Source organism: Mercenaria mercenaria, chromosome 5 (assembly GCF_021730395.1).
Source record: "Mercenaria mercenaria strain notata chromosome 5, MADL_Memer_1, whole genome shotgun sequence".
Lineage (NCBI taxonomy): Eukaryota > Metazoa > Mollusca > Bivalvia > Venerida > Veneridae > Mercenaria > Mercenaria mercenaria.
The window spans coordinates 55,118,889-55,143,285 of NC_069365.1; the positions used below are offsets into that span (position 1 = coordinate 55,118,889).

The 24,397-nt window shown below is 33.6% G+C and overlaps 1 protein-coding gene across 1 annotated transcript in view; it reads left to right on the forward strand.

Annotated features, from left to right (window-relative positions):
• Nucleotides 1-24,397, forward strand: part of LOC123559039 (uncharacterized) — a 52,888-nt gene that overhangs the window by 27,575 nt on the left and 916 nt on the right. The window contains exon 3 of the mRNA XM_053543635.1: nt 19,623-19,731. Within this exon, the coding sequence (XP_053399610.1) occupies nt 19,623-19,731 (109 nt within the window). The remainder of the gene's footprint in view (nt 1-19,622; nt 19,732-24,397) is intronic.

Below are 24,397 nucleotides of genomic sequence, written 5' to 3' on the forward strand. Positions count from 1 at the left end.
TAGCCAAACTGTAAAGGTTATTGGCGTCGAGGTACATAATGTATTTAGATTCTAATTCAGGATCATAATCTTTCATATGTTTATTGTTTGCTTTGCTGTAACGATAAGCTATATAACTTATTCCTCCTCTCAGTCCCTTTTCAATAAAAAGATGATATCAATATCAGTTATTAAATCCAGATTTATTCCAGTCATTTTTAACATTGCATCCCAAGCTAAACCAGGACTACTAAAGTAATGGCAAGGGTCAAGTTTATAATCTTCCAAACATAGTTTTCTAAAATTTTCAGAAACATCAGCTAAAAGTAATACGTCAGTTTTTAAATATAGATCATGATATTCTCCCATTGTTTTTATTTTAACTTTATTTCAAACACTTTCATCAAACTTGGGTCAAATGATCACCTCATCAAGACGATGTGCAGAACCCATGAGTCAGCCATGCCGGCTCAAGGTCAAGGTCACAACTGAAGGTCAAAGGTTTGAGCCTTCCATTTTGTGTCCGCTCTATATCTCCTAAACCCCTTGAAGGATTTTCATCAAACTTGGGTCAAATGATCACCTCATCAAGACGATGTGCAGAACCCATGAGTCAGCCATGCCGGCTCAAGGTCAAGGTCACAACTGAAGGTCAAAGGTTTGAGCCTTCCATTTTGTGTCCGCTCTATATCTCCTAAACCCCTTGAAGGAATTTTATAAAACTTGGGTCAAATAATCTCCTTATCAAGACGATATGGAGAACCCATGAGTCAGCCATGCCGGCTAAAGGTCAAGGTCACAACTGAAGGTCAAAGGTTTGAGCCTTTTTGTGTCGGCTCTATATCTCCTAAACCCCTTGAAGGATTTTCATCAAACTTGGGTCAAATGATCACCTCATCAAGGCGATGTGCAAAACTCATGAGTCAGCCATGCCGGCTCAAGGTCAAGGTCACAACTCGAGGTCAAATGTTTTAGTCTTCCATTTCGTGTCTGCTCTATATCTCCTAAACCCCCTTCAAGGAATTTTATAAAACTTGGGTCAAATGATCACCTTATCAAATTGATGTGCAGAACTTACGAGTCAGCCATGCTGGCTCAAGGTCAAGATCACAGCTTAGGGTCAAAGGTTTGAGCCTTCCATTTTGTGTCCACTCTGTATCTCCTAAACCCCTTGAAGGATTTTCATCAAACTTGAGTCAAATGATCATCTCATCAAGAGCTCATGAGTCAACCATGTCAACTCAAGGTCAAGGTCACAACTCAAGGTCAAAGGTTTGAGCTCTGTATCTCCTAAACCCCTTGAAGGATTTTCATGAAACTTGGGTCAAATGATCACCTCATCAAGACGTTGTGCAGAATTCATGAGTCAGCCATATCAGTTCAAGGTCAAGGTCACAGCTAAAGGTCAAAGGTTTACCCTTTCACTATCCATAACAGTGGCGGGGGATTTAGCTGTCTTTCAGACTGCCTTGTTTAAATTTTCCTATTTGTTGCATAATAAAATGACCATCATAACAGGAATTTCGTGTTTTAGTCTAAAATTAATATTACAGTATTGATGAGCACTTCCTCTAAATTTTCTTGTTATATGGCAATGGTCTCGTACCGGAATGTCAGTTTTCTTATATTTTTTCCACAGATATGACAAGAGGTTTGTTTTTTAAATAAAGCTTCATCTTTTTAAGACATTTTCAATTTTTTTTAAAGTTTTTATTAAATATTTCCTTACAATACTCCTCTTCCTCAAGCATTTTTTTAATAAATTTATAAACTGCATTAGGACCTCTGTAAACTTGTGCTGGATTAGTATATTTATCGTCATAACAACAAACAACTTTATAACCGTAACCACAATCTATATGTTTTTGATATGGTTCAGTAAATGAAGATTTAGGTGACGGCAGAGCAGTTGATATTTTTTCAGTTATTGATTCAAAATCAGCATAAATTACAAAAGGTACTGCTAAGCCTTTATGATAATTTTTAAAATATATTTTACTTCCCTCTTTTGGCATTTTTACAGCTTGAACACCATTAATAGCTAAACAATTTGGAATATGTTCATTTAATATTCTTTCTTGAGAAAAATTTTGTAAACTTGATTTGCAAAAATGTTTTTTTATGTCGATCTTTGGTTTTGTTACACATTAATCTATTAAAATCTTTTATCCAAACATAATGGTTTATCTTATCTTTATTAATTAACAACATGTCACAGTTTTCTTCATATTGATATTTTGTTACGTACAATGGATAAACATTATTATCTTCATAACAAAATATATTAAATGAGTATTGTTCTGAGTTTCTATTTTAGGTATTTGATTTAATGTTACAGGAAATTTTATTCCTTTATGATTGAGTTTTTCTATATGCTTTTTATATTTTGAAACTCTTTGAGGGTCTTTTTTAACAGGAAATTTGTAAGCTAAATGACACCATCTAAAACATTCATTGTCATGCTCATTCTTTATATTTATTAATCCTTTCATTGGATGTTGTAATGGTTTGGTAATTCTAAATACTAGAAGCAGTTAATGGATTATATTGATATCTATTTATATAATGAGCATCAACTGACTATTCTCCAGCCACTTCCTTCTGAAATCCAATTACCAATCCTATTTATTATTTCATCAAAAGCTTGACGTAAAGTGTTTTTATTTCGTTTGTGTTAATAATAATTAAAGCCCTTGATTGAAAATTAGCTGATTTATAAATTGTATCTGTTTTACTAATTTTTGCAAAAGTAATTTTTAAAACAACATTTATTTTTATACCTTTTAAATATTTAAGTTCAGAGCTAAGAATATCAAATGAATCTTCTATATTTAAATATAACTGATTTTTTGGATCTGGTCTATATGTAATATTAATTTCAATTTTCTTAATATATTGATTTGAAGACCTCTCAATTTCTCTAACAACCATCTATATATTATATTTAGAAAAAAAATCGCTAAGTTAAAAAATAAATAAAGTTTAAGAAATAAAATATTTAAATTTATATCTTTTTCCATTAGTTTTTGATATTCCACTTTTTACTCTATTTTACCCTTCACAGCACATTTATATTAACCCAGAATTAATAGCAAGGTCTTTAAATGCTGCGTAAGTGCTTCTATATATTTTTTCTTCATTAGTATCACAACCGGTTGCAATAACTTTTTTAGGATTGTTTCGATGATTATTTGATCTGGGACAATCGCGTAACCTTACATTATTTTCCTCTACTAACATTAAACAACCACAGTCCCATTCAAATAAATCTATATTCTTTTCAAAAAGATAAGGATCTATAACATTTTGCAATTGATCAATCACATGTCTTTTATATTCATCGCTAACTATTTATAAGTTTTGATTTAATAACGTTTCTTTTTTTTTAGTACTTTTTTATATGAATTTCTATCTTCATTCATTATTTCTCCTAAAGTGCTAGATAATTTTGGCATAATCATTCTATCTACCTTTCTATTAACCATCTATATAATATACTTATAGAAAAAAATCTTTAAAAACCGCACGTAAAGAAATAAATTCAGCAATCTAAATTTAATGCAACTCTTCTTCTTTTTTATTTCTGTATCCGTTAAGTGTAAATTCCTTCATATACATTTCAAAAGGCATTTAATAGTTTTTTCTTTCTGCATTTCTAACAGTATAGTAAAAATATCTTGAATAACTTTATTTGAATCTTCTTTATTTACTTTTCCAATCCGTGCTTTTGTTTTATTTTGTGGTGATGTAATTTTAAAATAGCTTTTTTGTCTTCAATTTTTAGTCTATTAATAAATATAGAAATATAGTAATTACTGATGGAACAGCGCCAGCAACTGCTACAGATATAGGAATAACAGTAACAAGTGCTAATGCAGCCGAACAACCAAAGATACCTGCAGTAATTCGTAATCCTGTATTTACTCTTCCACAAAATTATAACTTTTTCTGTAAGCAGCAGCAAGTTTAGTCAAGTGAATAATTAATTGATCTATTGTTTCTATTCCATTAGAAATTAGATTTTTATTACTCATTTATATAATATATTTTTTAAATTTAAATTCTTCCAGGTCACTAAATGGAATCCAACTATTAAATTTTTCACTATAACCTTTCCACTTTACTAAAGCTTGTTTTTTCTTATAGTCTCGTCTAATAACTTTTTCTATTCTATAAACCTCTTGTTTAGTAAGTAAAAGTTCTTGCTCATAAAATGAACCCTAAATTATTTCATTATTCAAATCTTTTATAGTGTATGTTCTGGGATTTGTGTTATTAATTCCATAAATTATAAATATTTAAGTTTGCTTAAGCGAACCCGATCACCAATTTTAAATTTTGGTTTACTCTTTGGTATCTTTAAATTACCATATAAATTAAAGTAAACAGTACCTTTATTTAAGTTTTTACTGGCTTCAGTCGGTGTCATTTTTACACTAGAATGTTTTGTTTTGTTATATTTATCAACCATTTCCTGTAAATTGTCTAAATAAGTGTAAGTATTATTTGCTGTAAAATATTTCCACATTATCCGTTTAAGTGTTCTATTAAATCTTTCGATTACTACAGCTTTTCCTTCATTAAATGTATGATACATGTTAATCTTATTTTAATTCTTTTCCTTCATCTACCCATAAATTTGTAGGTGTTCTACCTTCAGAAATTATGTTTTCAAATGCTTCAGTAACAGATTCTCCAGTTTTATTCTTTAATGGAATAACCCAAGCATATTTGCTAAACACGTCAATAACGGTTAACAAGTACTTCACGCCTTTATTATATTTTGAAAAAGCTTGCATATCAACTAAATCAGCAGACCAAGTATCATCAATATCACTAACTATCACTCTTCGTTTCATAAATTTTCGTTTAATTGGTTTATGTAATTCTTCTGCTAATTCCCCACTCCATGTTATTTCGGGGGCCTTTTTGAGCGGGTGGACCTTGGTCCCCTGACGCCTGCGGAAGCTTTTAGCTCCCAAGGACTAACGTCCAAGTAAATACTCTACCCCCTTTTCCCGTTTTTTGATTTTTGTTTTTGTCCAAGTCCAAGTTTGTATTTCATTTTAATTGCTAGTTTTACAACTAAATGTTTTGCAATCTTTTCTCCAAATGTTTTTGATTGAGTGTTATTTAAGTTGGAAAGCATTTGCTTGTCACATATACCTTTTTTACACCACTGCCGTAGCAAAAGTCATGGTCCATGCATACTGCGTCTAGTTCATTAACAGGAGGTCCATTATCCAAAGGATTTCCTGGTCCACAATAGTTATATCCTGGAAGTGTTAAACCTTTCTTAGGTAATAAAGGTAACATTGCTTTATGAATATCTAAATTAACCCCTGTACTTTTAACAAACTTTGATTTCATTCTTCCACAAGATGAACAGGTAGCCATTATCATTTTTTTCCCGTTTTTTGCTGTAACATAATGAGGATTTATATTATCAGTAAATTTTCTTTCTCTTAAACAGTATATTTTCTTCTGTAAACTCATTTATATTATATGTATTTAAAACTTTTTATTTTTTCACTGGGTTCAAAACCTGTCGGTTTTTTTAATTGTGTGAGTGGACTTGGTCCCAGGGACTTACGTCCATCAAACCGGAGGTTTTTTTTAATTGGTCAGCATTGGTCACTTTAGGTCAAAGTTAAGGGTCAAAATGGGGTCAAATAGCGCCAATGTCGGTATTTCCCTATCTACTACTGCTTTTATCGACACTCATTAATCTTCGGCAATATTTTTGGGCGTTTTCGTTATCTTCCGCTATATTTGTATCCCGAAAAAAAACAGTGTAGTTAACCCCTGCCACGGTGATGTGAAAAGGTCTCGGACTTTCAAGTATGTTAACATAACTCAGTCACGACTTTTTTTAGCGAATATTAAAAAATGAGCTCGAAAATAATTGTTCCGAGTGGCGATACCACACTAGGTAACCGGATATGTTCGGCGCAGGATGCTATTTTCGGCGCAGGATCGATACATTGATTTGAAAACTTTAGTGGTGTTAGTGTTCTCCTTATTTCGGTCTATAAAACAAATAACCATTAGAATCACCTTACTAGTCTTATCACGTAATAAACGAAGTTTCCAAAGCCGATTTAAAATGCTGAAAAGATGCCATTTTAAGCAAAAACTGTTAAACTTTACGCCAATTTCAGCAATTATGAAGTTTATAGCCATATTTCTTTGAAAATATTGCAAAACAAAGCCAATATCTTTATGGACTATATTTATCAGCCTTTTCCCTGTCATCCTTCCAATCGGTGTTTTAGTGAAGATTTTTGAAGTTTGAAATACACCATATGCATGAAAGAAAGGCGATGCTTGGCGCAGGATAAAAATTTTGCGGCGATGTTCGGGAGCAAGTTATTGTAAACTTCATCACAAATATCACAATGACAGTTTCTGACGCTGTCAAGCAAATTTTTAATATGTACCGGTACTAGATTTTGCTGTATGTATTTAACGGTTTGGTATACGATGTACTGGTTTTCATTTGGAGGCGTGTTCGTATACATACATACATACATGCATGCAGTGATCAATATGGATACTGTCAAGCAATTGTGTCTATTGTGTTAATCCGATTTCTTTAGGATATTGTATTTTTTATGCATGTGTCTTTGTCCATAATTCAATACAAGAACAGTTCTGTCAGCCAATTAGTAAGACCTTTTATTGTTGTTCAAACTTTATGATCTCCGCCCTGGCCCTGATCGTTCCGAAGCATGTAAAGATTTATCCAGATGACTTTTTATGTATTTTTTTAACACGTTACAAGGACTTTAAAGTACATCTTTAAAGGTATTTATTAAATATTTGCCTATTTTCAATTGGTTTCTTTTTCAGCGCGCCGCTATGCCGTTTGACGCTATGAGGTAATAATTGTGACGTCAGAACAGTGAATTGTTGTATAATAATTGACTGTTTTCAGCCTTCTTTGTTGAAGAAATAATGTATCTCATTTAGTGATTTGTCGCTGCGCCCTCGTGATATAATAATACGCATCTGAACAACAAACAATGATTTTATTCAAGAGCAAATCACTAAATGAGATTTATTATTTCGAATCTAAGGACTTTAAAGTACATCCTTGACGGCATTCATTAAATATTGGCCCGTTTTCAATCGGTTTCTTTTCCGGCGCGCCGCTATGCCGTTTGATGCTATGACGTAATAATTGTGAATCGTTGTATGATAATTCCCTGTTTTCAGCCTCCTTTGTTTGGTAGGAAAATGAATCGGATCGTGTTAGAATTAATGGGAAAATGGATCGGATCGTGTTAGAATAAGTTTAAAAAGATATATACGCTGATGCAGGACAATGTTTAGCATTGGCATATATCATTTAGGGAGAGAGTCACAATATGACTGTCTAAAATATAAGGAAATGAAACTATAATATGAATTAAGGCACCGCCTAGCATGGGGATTTATCTTTTATATATCCACTTAAAAAGAAATATTAAACGCTCAAGAAAGTGAAACTTCGCTCTAAACTGTAGTTTACATTTAGTGTCATCATACCTCTTACAGCGAATATCATACTTTGCAAAATTTACGGGAAGCCGTGACGATGACGTCATTCAGCGTTCTCGCACTGGCTTTAGGATTTTTTTGTTTGTTTGCACTCCACGCAGAAACTTGACGGCCTTTACACTTCCTTACTGTTTTAAAAGTGTTTTTCAGTTGCATGTACAGTTTTCATTACGAAAAAGAAGTAAAAGAATCATGTTGACGCGGTTTACGAATTCCTGTGACTGATTCGGGGTGCTCGGATGTTCATGCAGACAACCAGTATGCGGTGTGTACATAAATCGGAACCGGAAAACATCGAAAATATTGCCTCAGTATATGCAGACAACAAAGACGAACAACTATATACGGACGTTACCGTCTCGGAAATTTTCATCCCCTATTACTGTACTGGACAAGTGAGGTATCAGATAAAACTATTTGATAATGTGAAACTAGTATCACATGTCATACAGGTTCTGAGGACGACAAGATACATGTTAATCTAAAACGAAGGGGTAAAAGTGTTGTAATATGCGCATTCCATGGCAAAGCGTAACCGTATTACGGCCCTAAAACGGATAATGCAAAAGAAAATGACGTCAACATGAAAAAACAACGTAGACTTTACCGCACATTTCATTGAAATTAAATGACGTTGATTAAGAAATAATGTATCTCATTCAGTGATTTGTCGCTGAATAAATCATTGTTTGAAGTTCAGATGCGAAACAATTATATCACGAGTGTGTAGCCTCAGTAATATAATAATACGTATCTGAACGACAAACAATGATTTTATCCAAGAGCAAATCACTAAATGAGATATATTATTTCCATTCTTACACGTTACCAAGGATTTTAAAATACATCCTTGAAGGCATTCATTAAATATTTGCCCGTTTTCAATCTATTTCTTTTCCAGCGTGACGCTATGCCGTTTGACGCTATGACGTAATAATTTTGACGTCAAAACAGTGAATTGTTGTATGATAATTCACTGTTTTTAGCCTTCTTTGTTAAATAGGAAAATGAATCGGATCGTGTTAGAATGACAATACATTCATTTACTTGGTTTATACGCGTTCTATGCTAGAATACGTTAGCGCATGATTGTTACGTGTTATAACATCTTTAGAATCGCTCGGGAATTGTTGGTACCCTCGCCCTAACGGGCTCGGATACCAAACAATCCCTCGTGATTCTGCAGATCTTATAACACGCAAAAACATGCGTTGTCCATATATTATCGAATAGTTTTGTCTGATACCCCAGCTGTCAAGTACAGTGTTCTAGTTTCATTTCCTTATATTTTAGACCGTCATAAATTAAGAAATATACGGACACGTCTCCAAATAAAAACCAGTACATCATACATACATACATACATACATACATACATATATACATACATTTTAGCAGATAGAGTGTAGTGATCACTGTCAAGCAATGTAGTCTATTCTTTTTATCCGATTTCTTTAGAATATTTGCATATATATATATGCATGTGCCTGTGTCCATATTTCAATACAAGAAGAGTTTGTCAACCAATGAGTAATAACCATTTATTATTACACAAGCTGACCCTGGTTGTTTTCAGACTTCCGAAGCATGTAAAGATTTATCCAGATAATATTGGATACATACAAGAAGAAAATATAGAGTATAGATATATGCAAAATCCCAGTCATCTTTTTTGGGGATCGCGACTGGAAAATTTCATGACATCATGAATTAGGACTATGACGTAAAACTTCGTATTTCAATCATCGCCTTCATTTGCAATGCTTTGGTAATATTTATGATACTCCAAATATCATTATAATAATTCATGACCTTCATATATTTTTCGTCATTGTCGCGTCAATGTTTTGAATTTTCTGAATTATTACATTTCTAACTTAAACAATTCTACTTTTGTTTTTCGTCAGTTTATATCTCTTTTCAGCTATACTCACCTCAAGCACATCTGTTTAATCTTACCATATAGTGAAAGGTGACTTTTACGTTTTGGAACCGTATGCATGATTATACATAGATGTACAGTCCCTGGCTCGCGGATTTTGCTTTTTCCGCGTTACCACCGGCACAAATATTTACCCTGAGTGGAAAATCGCGATGATTTTTCTCACTGAATCACTACTGAAGACTGTGATAAATCGCGATGATTTTATAAGACCTCGCAATCAATTATAGATAAAGTGTCCACGGCGACTCGCAATGAAAAATCTCAGCGGGTCGCGCTGAATTGCGATGGATCGAGGTGAATCCCCGGCAGTCACCGCGAAATCCAGGTAAGGCTGGCTAAGGCACATATTTATACACTTAACGAATGATTTTACGAATTATTAGCAACCGCGTTTATTGCAAATGGCTAAAAAAACTAATGAATGTATTTTAAAGTTTATAAAATTTTACTTTTATCATACACTTTTAATAACTTAAATGCAATAATATTTAAAATAATCTTTAAATGATAAGTTTACCTTAATCACGAAAACGTTGACTATAATAGGTATTAAGATAAAGCGGCACCGTTAATTCAAATCTAGTTTATTTCCTTTTAATTAGTTTGCTACAATTATACTTGATATATAAAAGTAGTATTTATTTATGTTCATATTAATATACAGAACGGACTGCGATGTTAATCTTTTAGCTACAATTAAACAAATCATACATTACGAATTGATAAAAGTTATTCAGTAGTGTCTTTGGACTTAACATTTAATAGAGTCTTATGTACACTAATTCAACCAATATTAAATAACTGTTTATTAAATATTATATCAAGCTAAATTTGAAAACAATTAAATCTTTACACTGGTAATATATAAGATCCAGTCTATAAAATATATAGCGTATGAGTCATTATTGTTGATGATAATTAAAACAAAAGAAAAGCATACTTCAAATGTTTAACAAATACAATATAAGTAAAAATGTGCATTTCGTACCACGTGTAACAATTTTCTTACGTGATTATATATCGGCAAAAGTTGTCAATTAACCCCTTATCTATTGACACGCGTTAAAACAACATTGAAATATCTCGTCACTGCGAAGGATAAAACACGTAGCCGCCGGCCTAATACATGTACAATGTAACAGTACACTGACAAACTAGCAGAATTTACACTTACTTAAATATTATAATATTATTGCTCAATTAATCTATCAACCACGTATTCGGCTAAAATTTGACAATTTAACACCTGCATGTAGCTTACATGTTTTGAAAGCAGTACCTGGCACATAAAGAAACTTTTCGTTTACTTATAATTTTGTTTATTATTTCAAGTACTTCATTATACAAAACGAAGAGTTTATGCGCAAAATTTAAGGGTTATCTTCTTAAATCTTATTTTATTGCAATAACAAGAAAAGAAAAAAATGTTAGGCATTTTTGTATTTTACATCCCTTTATTTCAAAACTTTCTTTATCTTTTAAACTTTTAAAGACTATTTCATCTTGTAATATTTAATTACTGTCTTAAAATTTAGTTAATAATAATTTCTTAATTGTGAAATGTAAACTTTGAAATAATTTTGGTTTGCTTTTGCACAATTATTGTGAATTTAATTATTGATTTCATACTTGTATCTAGCGGAATGTCGTATTACATTCACTGATTTAATTTTAAAAGCGCGTAGACTGTTCGTATTGGAGTTTAAGGCAACTGCATAAATAACATTAATCTAAGAGAGGTTCTTTGATATATATGCGATTTATCTTCCATATTCATTCATATTTACTATCGTCAGTTCTGACATTTCTTGTACAGGTGAAACTCAATAATCTGATTTTATCCTGTTGTGTTATATTTCAGTAGCTATGCATGATTGTACGTTTATGATAAGAAAATAACCATCCTTCTGTAAGATTTTTATATAAATAAAAAAAAATCAATTACTCTGATATGACACTTTTTCATTATTTTATTATTATGATACTGAAAAAAACTAAGTTTTCACTATATGCAGACATTTACTTTTTACATAATACGGCCACAACAAAACACGCAAAACAAACTTAACATGATATTATAACTAGTAAGACAAAGAATGCATTCGTTATATAAAGATAATTGTTATCAAATCTTGTTAGTAGATAAATTTTATATTATGAAAATATGTGTAACTGAAATAATCTATGCAAAATATGTTTGAAATTATTATTATTGAAGATGATGAAAAGCCATTTACTTTTTCATTTTTCCTCTAAATAATTTATGTTAAATTTCATTTCTGTTTATATGCATTCTACACAGTATATTGTCATTTATATCGCCATTTCCTTACCTGTAAATCGCGGCGATCCACCGCAATTCACCGCGAACCACCGGCACTTCACCGCGATGCGCTGCGATTTGTCTTCGCAATACACCACAATCGATTTATTGCTTTTGGTCGCGGTGGAAGCTGTAAAATATATTACGGAGATGCAGGAAAGAACGCGCATCCCCGCGGCTTATAAAAGTGTCCGCGCTAGGGTCGAATCGCGGGGAAGCGCGGACTTTGAAAAATCCGCGAGCCAGGGACTGTAACAATTTCGTGAATCTTTGTTTTTGCATTGTTGCCATGTGTCATACCAGTCTGATCACCTCGACCTTTATTCTGTACTCCTTGGTGCAAGAGGGAAAAGTCTATATGTCCATGATATAAAAACTTTTTTTTTTTGTTTAAAACAATTGACCTGGCACTCATGAATATTCCTTCCGTATGTTTCTGTAAATTAATTTTCCATGTCCGAACCTAAATGAAAATACCAGTACAAAATGGTAACTACATTAGTAGACTTTATTCCTTATATTACATTGAAAACAGTCATTTAACTTGTTACGCAGGCACAAACGCAAACATGTTTATTGCCAAATTGGCACCGAATCCCCTTGAAACACTACGTTACGATCCTGTCAAGTTCATTATGTTATTGCAAAGCTTCGTACAATTGCTGCCCATATAGAAAAATGATAAGACAACAACACGACTGCAAGCAAACTCATTCGTCAGTCTGTCATAAAACAAAATTAGCATGTCATTTGGATACTTCCAGCACACGATCGTCTGGTTCTAATAGAAACTATGCCGGCTCACTAGCAGTTCAGATCTGTTTTCATACTGACACCAAGCTGATCTACCGTACTTGACCCCGTTTTGAAACATAAGGTTTATGTAACGGTCTTGCCCAGTCGTTGTTACTCTCGGTCTTCCTGAACTGGACCAGTTAGAAATGTCTCAAGTTTGTCTCGAATTCGAACATAGTGGTATAAACTTTGACAATTTGTCTACCATGCAACGTCATGAACGGACGTTCCCGACGTTAGCATTACTAGTGCCTGCAGTAAGCTTGTTTGCTGAGACGTGATATCGCTGTTCGTGATAAACTGCCGAATTTTATGAACGAACATCCTGCTCAAAGAACTTGGAATCGCAAGAAAGGAAAGAAGTCTGGTGTTCATGTGCAAAATATTTAGTTAAAACCTACGTCAATTTATAAGGAAATGGAATAACCTCATCTGAAAGCAACTCATTGCTTTTACTGTATGTTCTGCGCTGAAAATTTGACAAAAATTAGTCGACTGGTTACAAAGATATACAAGAAAGAGTCATGCACACTTTTGTCTTTGACTACGTAGAAATCTATATAACATTGGAATGATCGTTGGTAAAAAAGTCAAGTATTATTTAGATTATCGTACAAATGATCACATGATTCATAATTTCCTCAAGCAAATATTACTACTTTTTATAATCACAGAACAAAGAGAAATAGCAAAGACTTACAAAATTAACAAGAGGGTCATGATGACCCTGAATCGCTAACCTGAGTATACTGAACCACATGTTTCAAATGGCAAACTGGTGCTAAAATATTAGAAAGTAGATCAGTAGGTCACATTGATGGTCACTGAAAAACAGTTTAAAGATTAGTGTGCAAAAATGTACATGTCATCCAAATTTCAAGGCTGGATCTTAAACGAGAGTGGTCACAAGCAAAAGTTTGCGCACGGACACACGGACGATGTAGACCTACTGACCTAGTTTTTAATCGCAGTTGACCCAGTTTCGAACTTGACCTAGATATCATTAAGATGAATATTCAGACCAACATTCATACAGATCCCATGAAAAATATCGCCTCTAGAGTGGTCACATGGTTTTTCTATTATTAGACCTACTGACCTAGTTTTTGAAGGCACGTGACCCAGTTTCGAACCTGAACTAGATATCATCAAAGTGAACAATCTGACTAATTTTCATGAAGGTCCATTGAAAAGTATGGACTCTAGAGAGGTCACAAGGTTTTTCTATTTTTAGACCTACTGACCTAGTTTTTGATCGCACGTGATCTAGTTTCGAACTTGACTTATGTATCATCAAGTTGAACATTCAGACCAATTTTCATGAAGATCCATTGAAAAATATGGCCTCTAGGGAGGTCATAAGGTTTTTCTATTTTTAGACCTACTGATCTATTTTTTGATCGCACGTGACCCAGTTTTGTACTTGCCCTAGATATTATCAAGGTAAATATTCTGACTAATTTTCATGAAGATCCATTGATAAACACGGCCACTAGGGAGGTCACAAGGATTTTCTATTTTTAGACCTACTGACCTAGTTTTGGACCGCACGTGACCCAGTTTCGAACTTGACCTAGATATCACCAAGGAAATATTCTGACCAATTTTCATGAAGATCCAATGAAAAATATGGCCTCTAGGGAGGTCACAAGGATTTTCTATTTTTAGACCTTTTGACATAGTTTTGGACCGCACATGACTCAGTTTCGAACTTGACCTATATATCATCAAGATGAACATTCTGACCAACTTTCATAAAGATCCCATGAAAAATATGACCTCTAGAGTATTCACAAGCAAAAGTTTACTCACGGACGACGAACTACGGACGCTGCGCGATCACAAAAGCTCACCTTGTCACGTTGTGACAGGTCAGCTAAAAATCATTGCCGTTTTTATAGACTAGTATGTTCCTAAATTGTTTGTAAACTTACGAAGTATGAATAAACAATATTTTAATTTTTTGTTATGAAAACAAAATGGGAAGAACTCATGAAATTAAAACATATGTTTCACTAAAGAAACATTATTATCAGATTTGTACCGTCTTCCTACAGCTGTTGCTTTTTCAGTGTACTTGGCGATTTATAATTGCACAGAATAAGATTTTTATCCCATATTTTATCCTTAATAAAAGAAGACGAAACATAGAGCTTCAGTAATCTATGTGTCAAAATTAAGTACAGAAACATACTTTTTTTTTGTTGTTTGCATACTTCCGCGGTAGCTTTAACAGGCCACCGCGCTATATTTAGATGAATATGTTTTGTGTACAGGCCAGGGTTCACAGGCTTTTGACTGCTGTGATAGTTATACGGATGCACTAGGCGAATATCATAAAATAGAGTTATGTCTTGACTACTGCTGCCGGACAGTATGGGTGGCATACAAAGGCTGCTGTAGCAACATATTTAGAATGATTCCTTCCTCTATAAACAAGACCGGTTAATGTATTGACCACTGGTTTGAAGAGAACGGGTAAGTGTCATTAATGACACTAGTGGGTATACTTTTTAAGTAGTTTCATCGGTAAATAGCAAATTTCATAAGCAATGAAATACAATGTTAATTTTACGTATATCTTATCAACATAAGTCTCCATATTTTCATTTTATGCTTTATAATGCAGCATTCATATCCCATGTTACCTCTTGCCATGTCCTTCACTCATGTATTATGCTACAGTTCAACATGTTTAGGCTGGCTGTTCGCTAGACTACTAGTATTATTACGTCAAATAGAAAGCCACAAAGACTGCTGAGACTGACAACAAAAAAATTATTTCATGTACATTTCAAATAGTTCCATGCTAAATTTTACCATGAATTTGTTTAAAGATTGTTAAACTTACCTTCTTCAATTAATTTATATTTTTTTCAACAATTTTGTAATCATGTTTTCTTTTAAAGGAAAAATATTTGAAAGTAAAAACAGATCTTTATAAAGGCGTTGCTAATTACATATTCAAATTTACTACGCGTTTCTTTATTAAGCTGTCGTAACGGCACTATGCTTTTTCAGTCGCTTCTGTATAGACTGTTACATTATACAAGTTTATTTTTATACTGTGAGATAGTATATTTTAAGCAGAAAGAGTGCGTTTAGTTCTTACTAAAACCTTGCAATTAGAGTTTGTCAACAACTTTATATCTATATATCTATTTACGAATCTAACATATATTACATATTTCATGGGATGGTACATCACAAAATATTGTAAAGATTTCGAAGTTGCTTTAAAAAGTAATGCAGTAATCTATTGTTATATTTCCTCAGTTTAGTTAGGCTTTTCCGTGTTCTATTTTAGGCTAATTGCGACTCACTCATAATAAAGCCGTACCGAACATACGTTTCTCCTACCTTCTTCTACCTTAGTGTGCTAAGTATATATCTAAAAAAGTGCAAGTCTTTTCAACTTGATTTATGTTTATACGTGATTTTGGTGATGGCATATCGAAGTATAGATGTTGTGTTTGATACTTATATATTTTCTCTGATATTATAAATGTTCCTAAAATTGTTTTTGAAAGTAAAATTTCATTATAAAAATTGAGAGTAAAGCAGTGTGTTTCTTTCATCTTGACTTAATTTACCAAATTAATGTCAAAATGTGCAATATATATCGTCATCAGAATTCAAGAGTAAAAATCGAGAGCTTATACATAAATGGAGACTTGATTTAGCAACGTAGGGTAATTTTTGTCACATTCTTTCCTTTTTCCTTTTTAGTTTATCCGTTTCTCGTTATTGTTCTTTATAACAACTCATTTTTTTGTTTGCAAAGTCCCTAATCAGTTGGAAGTCTTGTATTGCTCTGCAATACTTCTCTCGTTTGTACCCCTTACAACTTACGCATTGTAAGCAATTTCATTGTCCTTTGGGTAGTTTTCTAAACGTGATTGCTTCTCGGTATATTGATATGATGTTTTTTCTTATATGAAAATCTTTATTAAAGTCAATAGCTCAACTTAGTTTTAAGAGTTACCTTTGGAACCATGGTGGGGCCAAGCATAAAGATACAAACGCAGCATAAACGATTTAAATTTACCAATGGTGTGTTTGCCACAGACGGTTACAAGACGGTGTCCGATTGTGTTCCTTTCTGTGTTCATTTTGTCTTTGTTGTCTACAAGTTTTATTTTTTCTATATTTTGTTGGACTCCCAAGTGAAAATTACGTTCTGGCTGTTTGTTTCACTAATTGTATTATCCAAAATGAAGCAAATGCTATGTGTTTTTACCATCTCCAGTATGTAATATCCTAACACTGCCTTTCTTAAGTTAATTAAGATGATTCCTCCTAACAATACTCTATGCTCACCTGAGTTTGATATAGATAACCCAGAATATATCAGATTTTGCACACAATTAATTAGTGTTTTGTGGTAGCCAGCTTTTCTGTACTGTCAGTACTTTGATTATACCTTTTATTATGTACCATTAGGAAAACGATTAACCAAAGGATGACAAAGACTTTTGCAATAAGTGCATATGTAAAACATTAATGATATGCACCTGTACATTTCTGCTTATTGATTGTGTTTCAATCAAAAAGATTTCTCGGTAGTGAGAAAAAAAGTGACTGTAAAACAGATAAAATAAAAAGTTATCAGTGACAGTGAAATATGTTGGGAAAATACCTTTTTTATTTACTGAGTTTACTCTTGATGCTATATTAGTATCTTATTCATCAGTTAAACTTCTGTTATTACCAATACTTTCTTTCTTTTAATAGTATACTTATTTATCGAATTTGAGGTTAATATCTCATACCTATACAGACGCGTATATAAATTCTATTTTTGTATTTAGAAATGTTTAGAACAGTTTCACTTTATTTTCTACATATATTTGACAATAAATAAATCTGAAACTAAATGGAACAAGACTTGTGAATGAAGTATTGCCAATACAAAGGCTCTTACTGGAAGGCACCTAATTTTCTCAACCGCACTATAACATAATGAACTGATATCTGTCTTCTTGCACATAACAATCCGTGTCATGGTAGCGAACATCAAAAATTCCTCCATGCTTGAAGAAGAAATGATCCGTACAAAGTCATTCTAGTATCTGACCTTTGGTCTCTAAGAGTGACTTTAACCTTTGAACTAGGGCCCGGGTTTTGCGCATGACAAAGTTATGGACCGGACAGGAAATTAATCCTTTTGACATTTGATCTCCAAGTGTGACCTTGACATTTAAGCTAGGGTTCTGGGTGTTCGGCATGAAACATTGTCTCATCATGGGGAACATTTAAGTCAATAAATATTGTAATCCCTTGATGGATGAGTTCTAGACCGGACAGGCACAAACCCCTATTGACCCTTGACCTCCAGTTGTGACCTGGACCTTTGAGTTAGAGGTCCAGCTTTTGTACATAATATGTTGTCTCATCATGGGGAACATTTGAGCTAAGTAATATTAAAATATTTTCATGGATGGAAAAATTATGGTCCGAACAAGAAAAGTCCCTGTTGACCTTTGACCCCCACCTGTGACGTTGACCTTTGAGCCAGGGCTCCGGAATTTGCGCATGACACGTCGTCTCACCACTGGGAATATTTGAGAAAATCCCTAATGATTGACAAAGTTATGGACCGGATATGAAACAGACCCTGTTCATGCCATGTTAACATTTGACTGCCAAGAGTAACCTCGGCCTTTGAGCTAGGGATCTGAAAGTTGTGCATGACACATTGCCTTATTATGGGGTACATTTGTGCCATGATATATCAAAATCCCTTCATGGATGGCAGAAAAAAAACAGCCATGACCTTTGACATACCGTTATGACCTAGACCTTTGAGCTAGGGTTCTTGGTTTTGCACAGGACACGTTGTCTCACCGTGGGAAACATTTTTGCCAAGTAACATTAAAATCCCTTCAAAGATGACGGAGTGACCGGACACGAAATTGCGGACGGACGGAATGACGGAAAAACGCGTTCCTATAGTTCCCGGAACTCGTTTTCAACCTGTAGGGAACTAATAATGTCTATGAAAATTTAAATTTGAGAATGATATGCAGTGCGTCTTTTTCTAGTAAGGGTTTTCGTATATAAATATCTTAAAAGGATTATAGCGATAAATCAGTTTCTGCATAAATGCAAAATAATCGAATCTAGTTTATGCGATTTTTGTAACATAGAAATAGAGTCTTTGAACCATCTTTTTTGGGAGTGCCGAATCAATATCAAAGAATTCTTAAATAACAAAGGTATTTAAATATACATTAAACATCCAAAATGTTTCATTTGGTTCTCAAACAAAATCTCCAACTCAACAGATAATAAATTACTGCATTATCTTTTCAAAATACTTTATAAATAAATGAAAATTAGGAAATCAAAGTTCAAGGATTGAATCGTTTATTAACTATCTCAAAGCAATGAAAGAAATTGAAAAGCACATAGCATTAAAAAAGAATAAAATAACCAGCTATAACAAAAAGAGGGATCGGCTGCCTCTATAAATTGTGACATTCCAATATTTTGGAGATCTAAATGAACGATTATTTTACTTTCTTCGGACCATTGTATTTACCTTTTTTCTCTTATCACATAACAAAACATCATACTTTATATGCCCAAATTCGAATCACAGTATACTGAATTACGTACTGATATATATTTGAATGTCTTTGTTTTTTCTCTCTGTTCAAAAAATATTCAGAAGTATGTATCTATATATGTCTATATGTTAGGTGTGTGTAACGTTTTGAATAAACTGGCTATATTCTCCGTAGCTCATAAAATATATACAAACTAACCGGTTAACAACCAACATTTAGACTAGCTTACAATAATATACGTTCAAACTTAAAAATAATTTCATGAGAAATTGGATTGGTTTCTAATTTGTTTATTGCAGCGATGTCAGATGTTGGAGACAGCGAGATATTCATATAGAAAAATATATTATTATGATCTTTTTTGCTATTTGTTCAAAGCTGGTTCCATGCAAGCAAATGCGAAAATGACTGTAGTTCTACGACAGTTATTTCTGCAATGTATAGAAGAATTTGATTTTTTATGCAGATGGTGGTTAAAATGGGCCTCAACGCTGATTCTCATTGGTACTGTTTGGTGCTTATCAAGTTGTTTTGGTTGCTTCATAAGGATCCTGAGTCATATATTCCGACATCTTGTAAGTATCAATTTTTACAGAACTATTATGCAAGCATACAAACGAGCTCACCAATATGTCTGAAGCCTTTCGTGTTTCATTCGAGATTCCTCTAATCAAAAGAAGATCAATTACTTGCAAGTCAGCAAGTCATAATTGGTACAAAATCTAGAAACACTGGTTGGCTTTACTGGCCACTTTTAAACAATTAAGGACAACGTTTCTTCCAATGGCATCCATTAATTCTTTGTTTGACAAATTGAAAGTAAGGCAATCAAACCTAAACATGTACAAGTATTTGAATTGTTTTGATGCATACATGTATTATCATAGGTGTTTTAAAAGCTTCTATTTCTTTTTCAGTCATTCTAAGAATCAGTGTTTTGTTTTTCTCTTTATGCTCCCCGAATGGAAAACATATAGTTGCCGATTCGTCCGTCCGTCCGTCCATCCGTCCATCCTACATTAATTCTCCGGAACATTTCTCAGCAACCACTGGTTTGTATTTTGCTCAACTTCATAGGAAGTTTCACTATCAATACAAGATGCAGATAGTTCGTGTTTCGGTCGGCTGATTTTCCATTGAGTTATTGCCCTTTGATTATCCACTGATAGGAATTTACCGAAACTTCGTAGGATTATTTTCTATTAAAAGGGGGTTGGCGTTTTATTTTCATTTTACTGTCTGATCACCAAGTTATTGCCCTTTGAATATTCAGCAGTAGTATACTATGGTATAATCACTGCAACAACCGGTTGGAATTAAGCGAAACTTCATTGAAAGCTTATCAAAAAGAGATGCGCATATTGTATTCATGAGCCAGTCGGATGAATTTTTCACTAAGTTATTGTCTTTTTTATTAATCAACATTACATACCTCTTCTTTTGTTAGACAGATGTCTTCATTTTTCTGAAAGACCTCTTTTAACAACAGAATTATCGTGCAGAGGTCTAGCTGTTCTGACCCAGAACTGAGCGCGTGAGAACGTGATAAAAAAAAAGCATCTATCAAATACATGAAAATGTTTCAATTACATTTTTTATGGTGATTTTGATTGATCATGGTCACCTAATAAAATAGTCAGGGGTAAATAAACGGATTTTCAAGAAAAGCGTGCATAATCATACTAACAGTTCTTGTTATTAAATGCACCTTACATGTATGTATGATTAAGATTAGAAAAAAATCCTAATTTCGACATGAAGCCGTGAGAGAAGAGAGGAAAAAGTATGTATGTGAAATCAAAATAATAAAAAAATCTGTAAAAAGATCCTTTAGAAGCAAAGAATGCAAACAAGACGAATAATAGCCGACTCGGTTTGATTGAGTCTGTTCATGAGAGCTATTGAAATGTGCAACATCACTTACGCCCCCTAGCACCAGCTTAAGCGCAATTCTATTACACATATGTTGGATGGACTCCATGATCCAAAAGGACCAGAAAATATAACAACACTGAAACCAGGTACGGGGAGACTTTTTTACAGCCACCACACGGCACTTAAAGATTGCTGATGTGATGGTTAATAAAATCTGTAAAAAGAAACTTTGGAAGCAAAGAATGCAAACAAGACGAATAATAGCAGACTCGGTTTGATTGAGTCTGTTCGTGAAAGGTAATGAAACGTGCAACATCTCTTACGCCCCTAGCACCGGCGTAAGTGGAACTCTATTACACATATGTTGGATGGACTCCATGATCCCAAAGGGCCAGAAAATATAACAACAATGAACTCAATAAGTCAAAATAAAGAATAACAGCTCTACCACTGAGGCAGATAAAACGTTATACAATTCATCATTTTCTAGCATGTTCCACTCAAAACATTATTTTCAGTTGAATAAATTTGAACAATTGAATATTAAGCAACACAGATTTTAACCAGCAAATTGGTATCACCCGCAAAATGGGTTTGTAGTGAGGAAAGGCAAAGAAATATATCCGGCAAATAGTTTAGGATGCTACTAAGAAGTAAATAGTTTCTTTAGTCAGAATCAATTTAACAGAAAAATCAAATTTTTAAGTGTGCAAACTAAATGTATGCTTAGTTGATCCTGACTCATGAAACCATTTTGAATGAAATGATAAATACTGTAATAGGCTTAGCTTTTAGAACAACTTCGTATGTTGATAAATATTCCTGGAAGGTTTTAATTTGTTTTATTTTTAGGTGGGGAGGTTGAAAATAAATACAATGCAACCTCTGTAGAGCAACATCCTTTGGGAAATACAAATATTGACTGTTATATAGAGGTTATTGTTCTGGAGAGGTAAATTTGATAGTATATTTCAGCATAGGGAAATTTTGATGATGTTGTTATAGAAAGGTTTTTACTTCAGAGAGGGCGGCTCTGGAGAGATTCTACAGTTCTGAAAAAAAATATGAAAAATAAATGTTGGGGTGGGGATGCATGGCTGGGGTGGAGGAGGTGACTGGGTGGAGGAGCGAGGTGGGGAGGGGGTACAACTTTGCATGTTGATAAATATTCAAGGAACGTTCAAGGTTAAAAAGAAGAATTAAAAGAAAAAACTTGTTTGGTGGGGAGGGGGGAGGGGTGTGACCAGGGCGGTGGAATGACCGGATGTGGGTACACAACTTCACATGTTGAATAAGAAATTTTTATGGAGAAAAATGAAAGAAGTTTAAAGAAATTCTACCGTTTGGTTAGTTTGTTATGTACAAATATGTTGATTTAATAAACAGTTAAAGGGCAATAACTCTGAAGTTACGAACTATTTGTCACAGGTTAGAAATTGCCATATTCAAGTTAACATTAGAACCTTACTAAGGGCCATAACACTGGTGTTACTTGGACAGTCAGACTGAAACTTGACGGGCCTCATTTCCCTAATCAGTATAGTGGTGAGGATGTATATGAAGTTTTATCTATTTATTCCAAACCACTTCCTAGATATGGCTCCAGACGGACGGATTTGTGTGACCTTTGTCAAATTATATCAAGTTTCTTCATTGTGTCCATGGACGCTTTTAGTAAAAGTTTTTTAAAACAGTTTTGACAATGTCTTTCGGTGGTTTATGGCCATAATGTGCATTGTTTTCTCTACAAAAATGAAAGTAATTTTTACTTTTTGGAGGTTTCATATTGTCAACCGATATCGAAAATTTCTATTTTGATAGGCAAACGATTATTTCATAGGGTAACATACCTTTCCGGACTTACATGTACACTATTCCTACATTCCTACACCTATATAAAGTAAAGTAAGAGAACGATTCTCACGCCCTAACTTTTACGAATAAACGTTATTTTCTAAAAGTAACATTAATTCCTTACATGTGTGTATTCTGTGTCAGGAAAACCTTCCTGACTTCAAGTTCATTATATACATCTACTGCCTGCGATACAATTTTGTCAGAATCGTAACCACCGGACATTTTGAGAAGGAATGACGGCATGTAAGTCGGATATCGACCTCGTGCTTTCTCTGTAGGAAAGACCTACAGGGAAAGACCGCGTACTCGGTCGATATCCTTTACGAAAAATCCATCCGACCGGAAAATAAACACAGTATGGGTATACATATATCATGCTCGGGTGAGTTATTGTGATCGCTCGATGTCTGTCTGTCGTCTGTAAACATTTAGCGTATGCAATAGATGCTGTATTTTCCAATTGATCTTCATGAAATTTTGTCAGAATGATTACCTTGATCAAATCTAGCAAATCTAGACCAAGTTTGAATATGGGTTATCTATGGTCAAAAACTAGGTCACTAGGTCAAAGAAAAACCTTGTGTGTTCAATAGAGGCTGTATCTTTCAATTCATTTTCATGAAATTTGATCCGAGTAATTGCCTTGATAAATTCTAGGACAAGTTGAAATATGGGTCATCTGGGATAAAAAAAAAACTAGGCCAAATCTAACAAAAACCTTTTGTGTGCCATAGGGACTACATTTTTACACCGAAATGAAATTTCATCAAAATGTTTTCCTGGATAAAATCAGACGATTATTTCATAGGGTAGCATACCTTCCTTACATAGGAAAATTTTGATGATGCTGTTATAGAGAGGTTTTTGCATAAGAGAGGGTCACTCTGAAGAGGTTGTACTGTAGTATAGTTAAGTACCATTCCTTGTGTATTCCTCAGCAACCACTGGCTAGAATTCATCAAAACTTCATAGGATGTTCGTAAGAGGAGGTACTCATATTGTCTTCATGGAATGATTTTTCATTCATATATTGATTTTTGTATATTGAACACCAGTAAACTATATGTGCCCAGTCTGTCAATTCTTCTTTTTTTATACAGTATGCAAGAATCATATTTCGGGAAGCATTCATCGGTTCTACCAATATTTTCTTGTTTACATTGCTCGTGATGTTATAAGACAGGAGATGTTTATCATTTGTAGAAAAAGGGATAAGGGATCTGATGTCAAGATACACTACTAGTACTTCATGTTCAAATTATATCGCACATTTAACCTCAAACTTTCATGATTTGAGATATGTTTATTTGTTTATGCAATTATGGGTTACGTTCAAAGAAAGTGTATCACTTTCGCTCTATGTTTGGAAATTATAAGATACGTTTGGGAATTCTTTCCCAAATTCCCAAATATGCATGCAGTTAACAATATATTCTAAAATGTAAAGTAAACTACATATGACTTTGTTCTTACGGGTTCTACATTAGAGTGATTTTTATGACCAGTTTT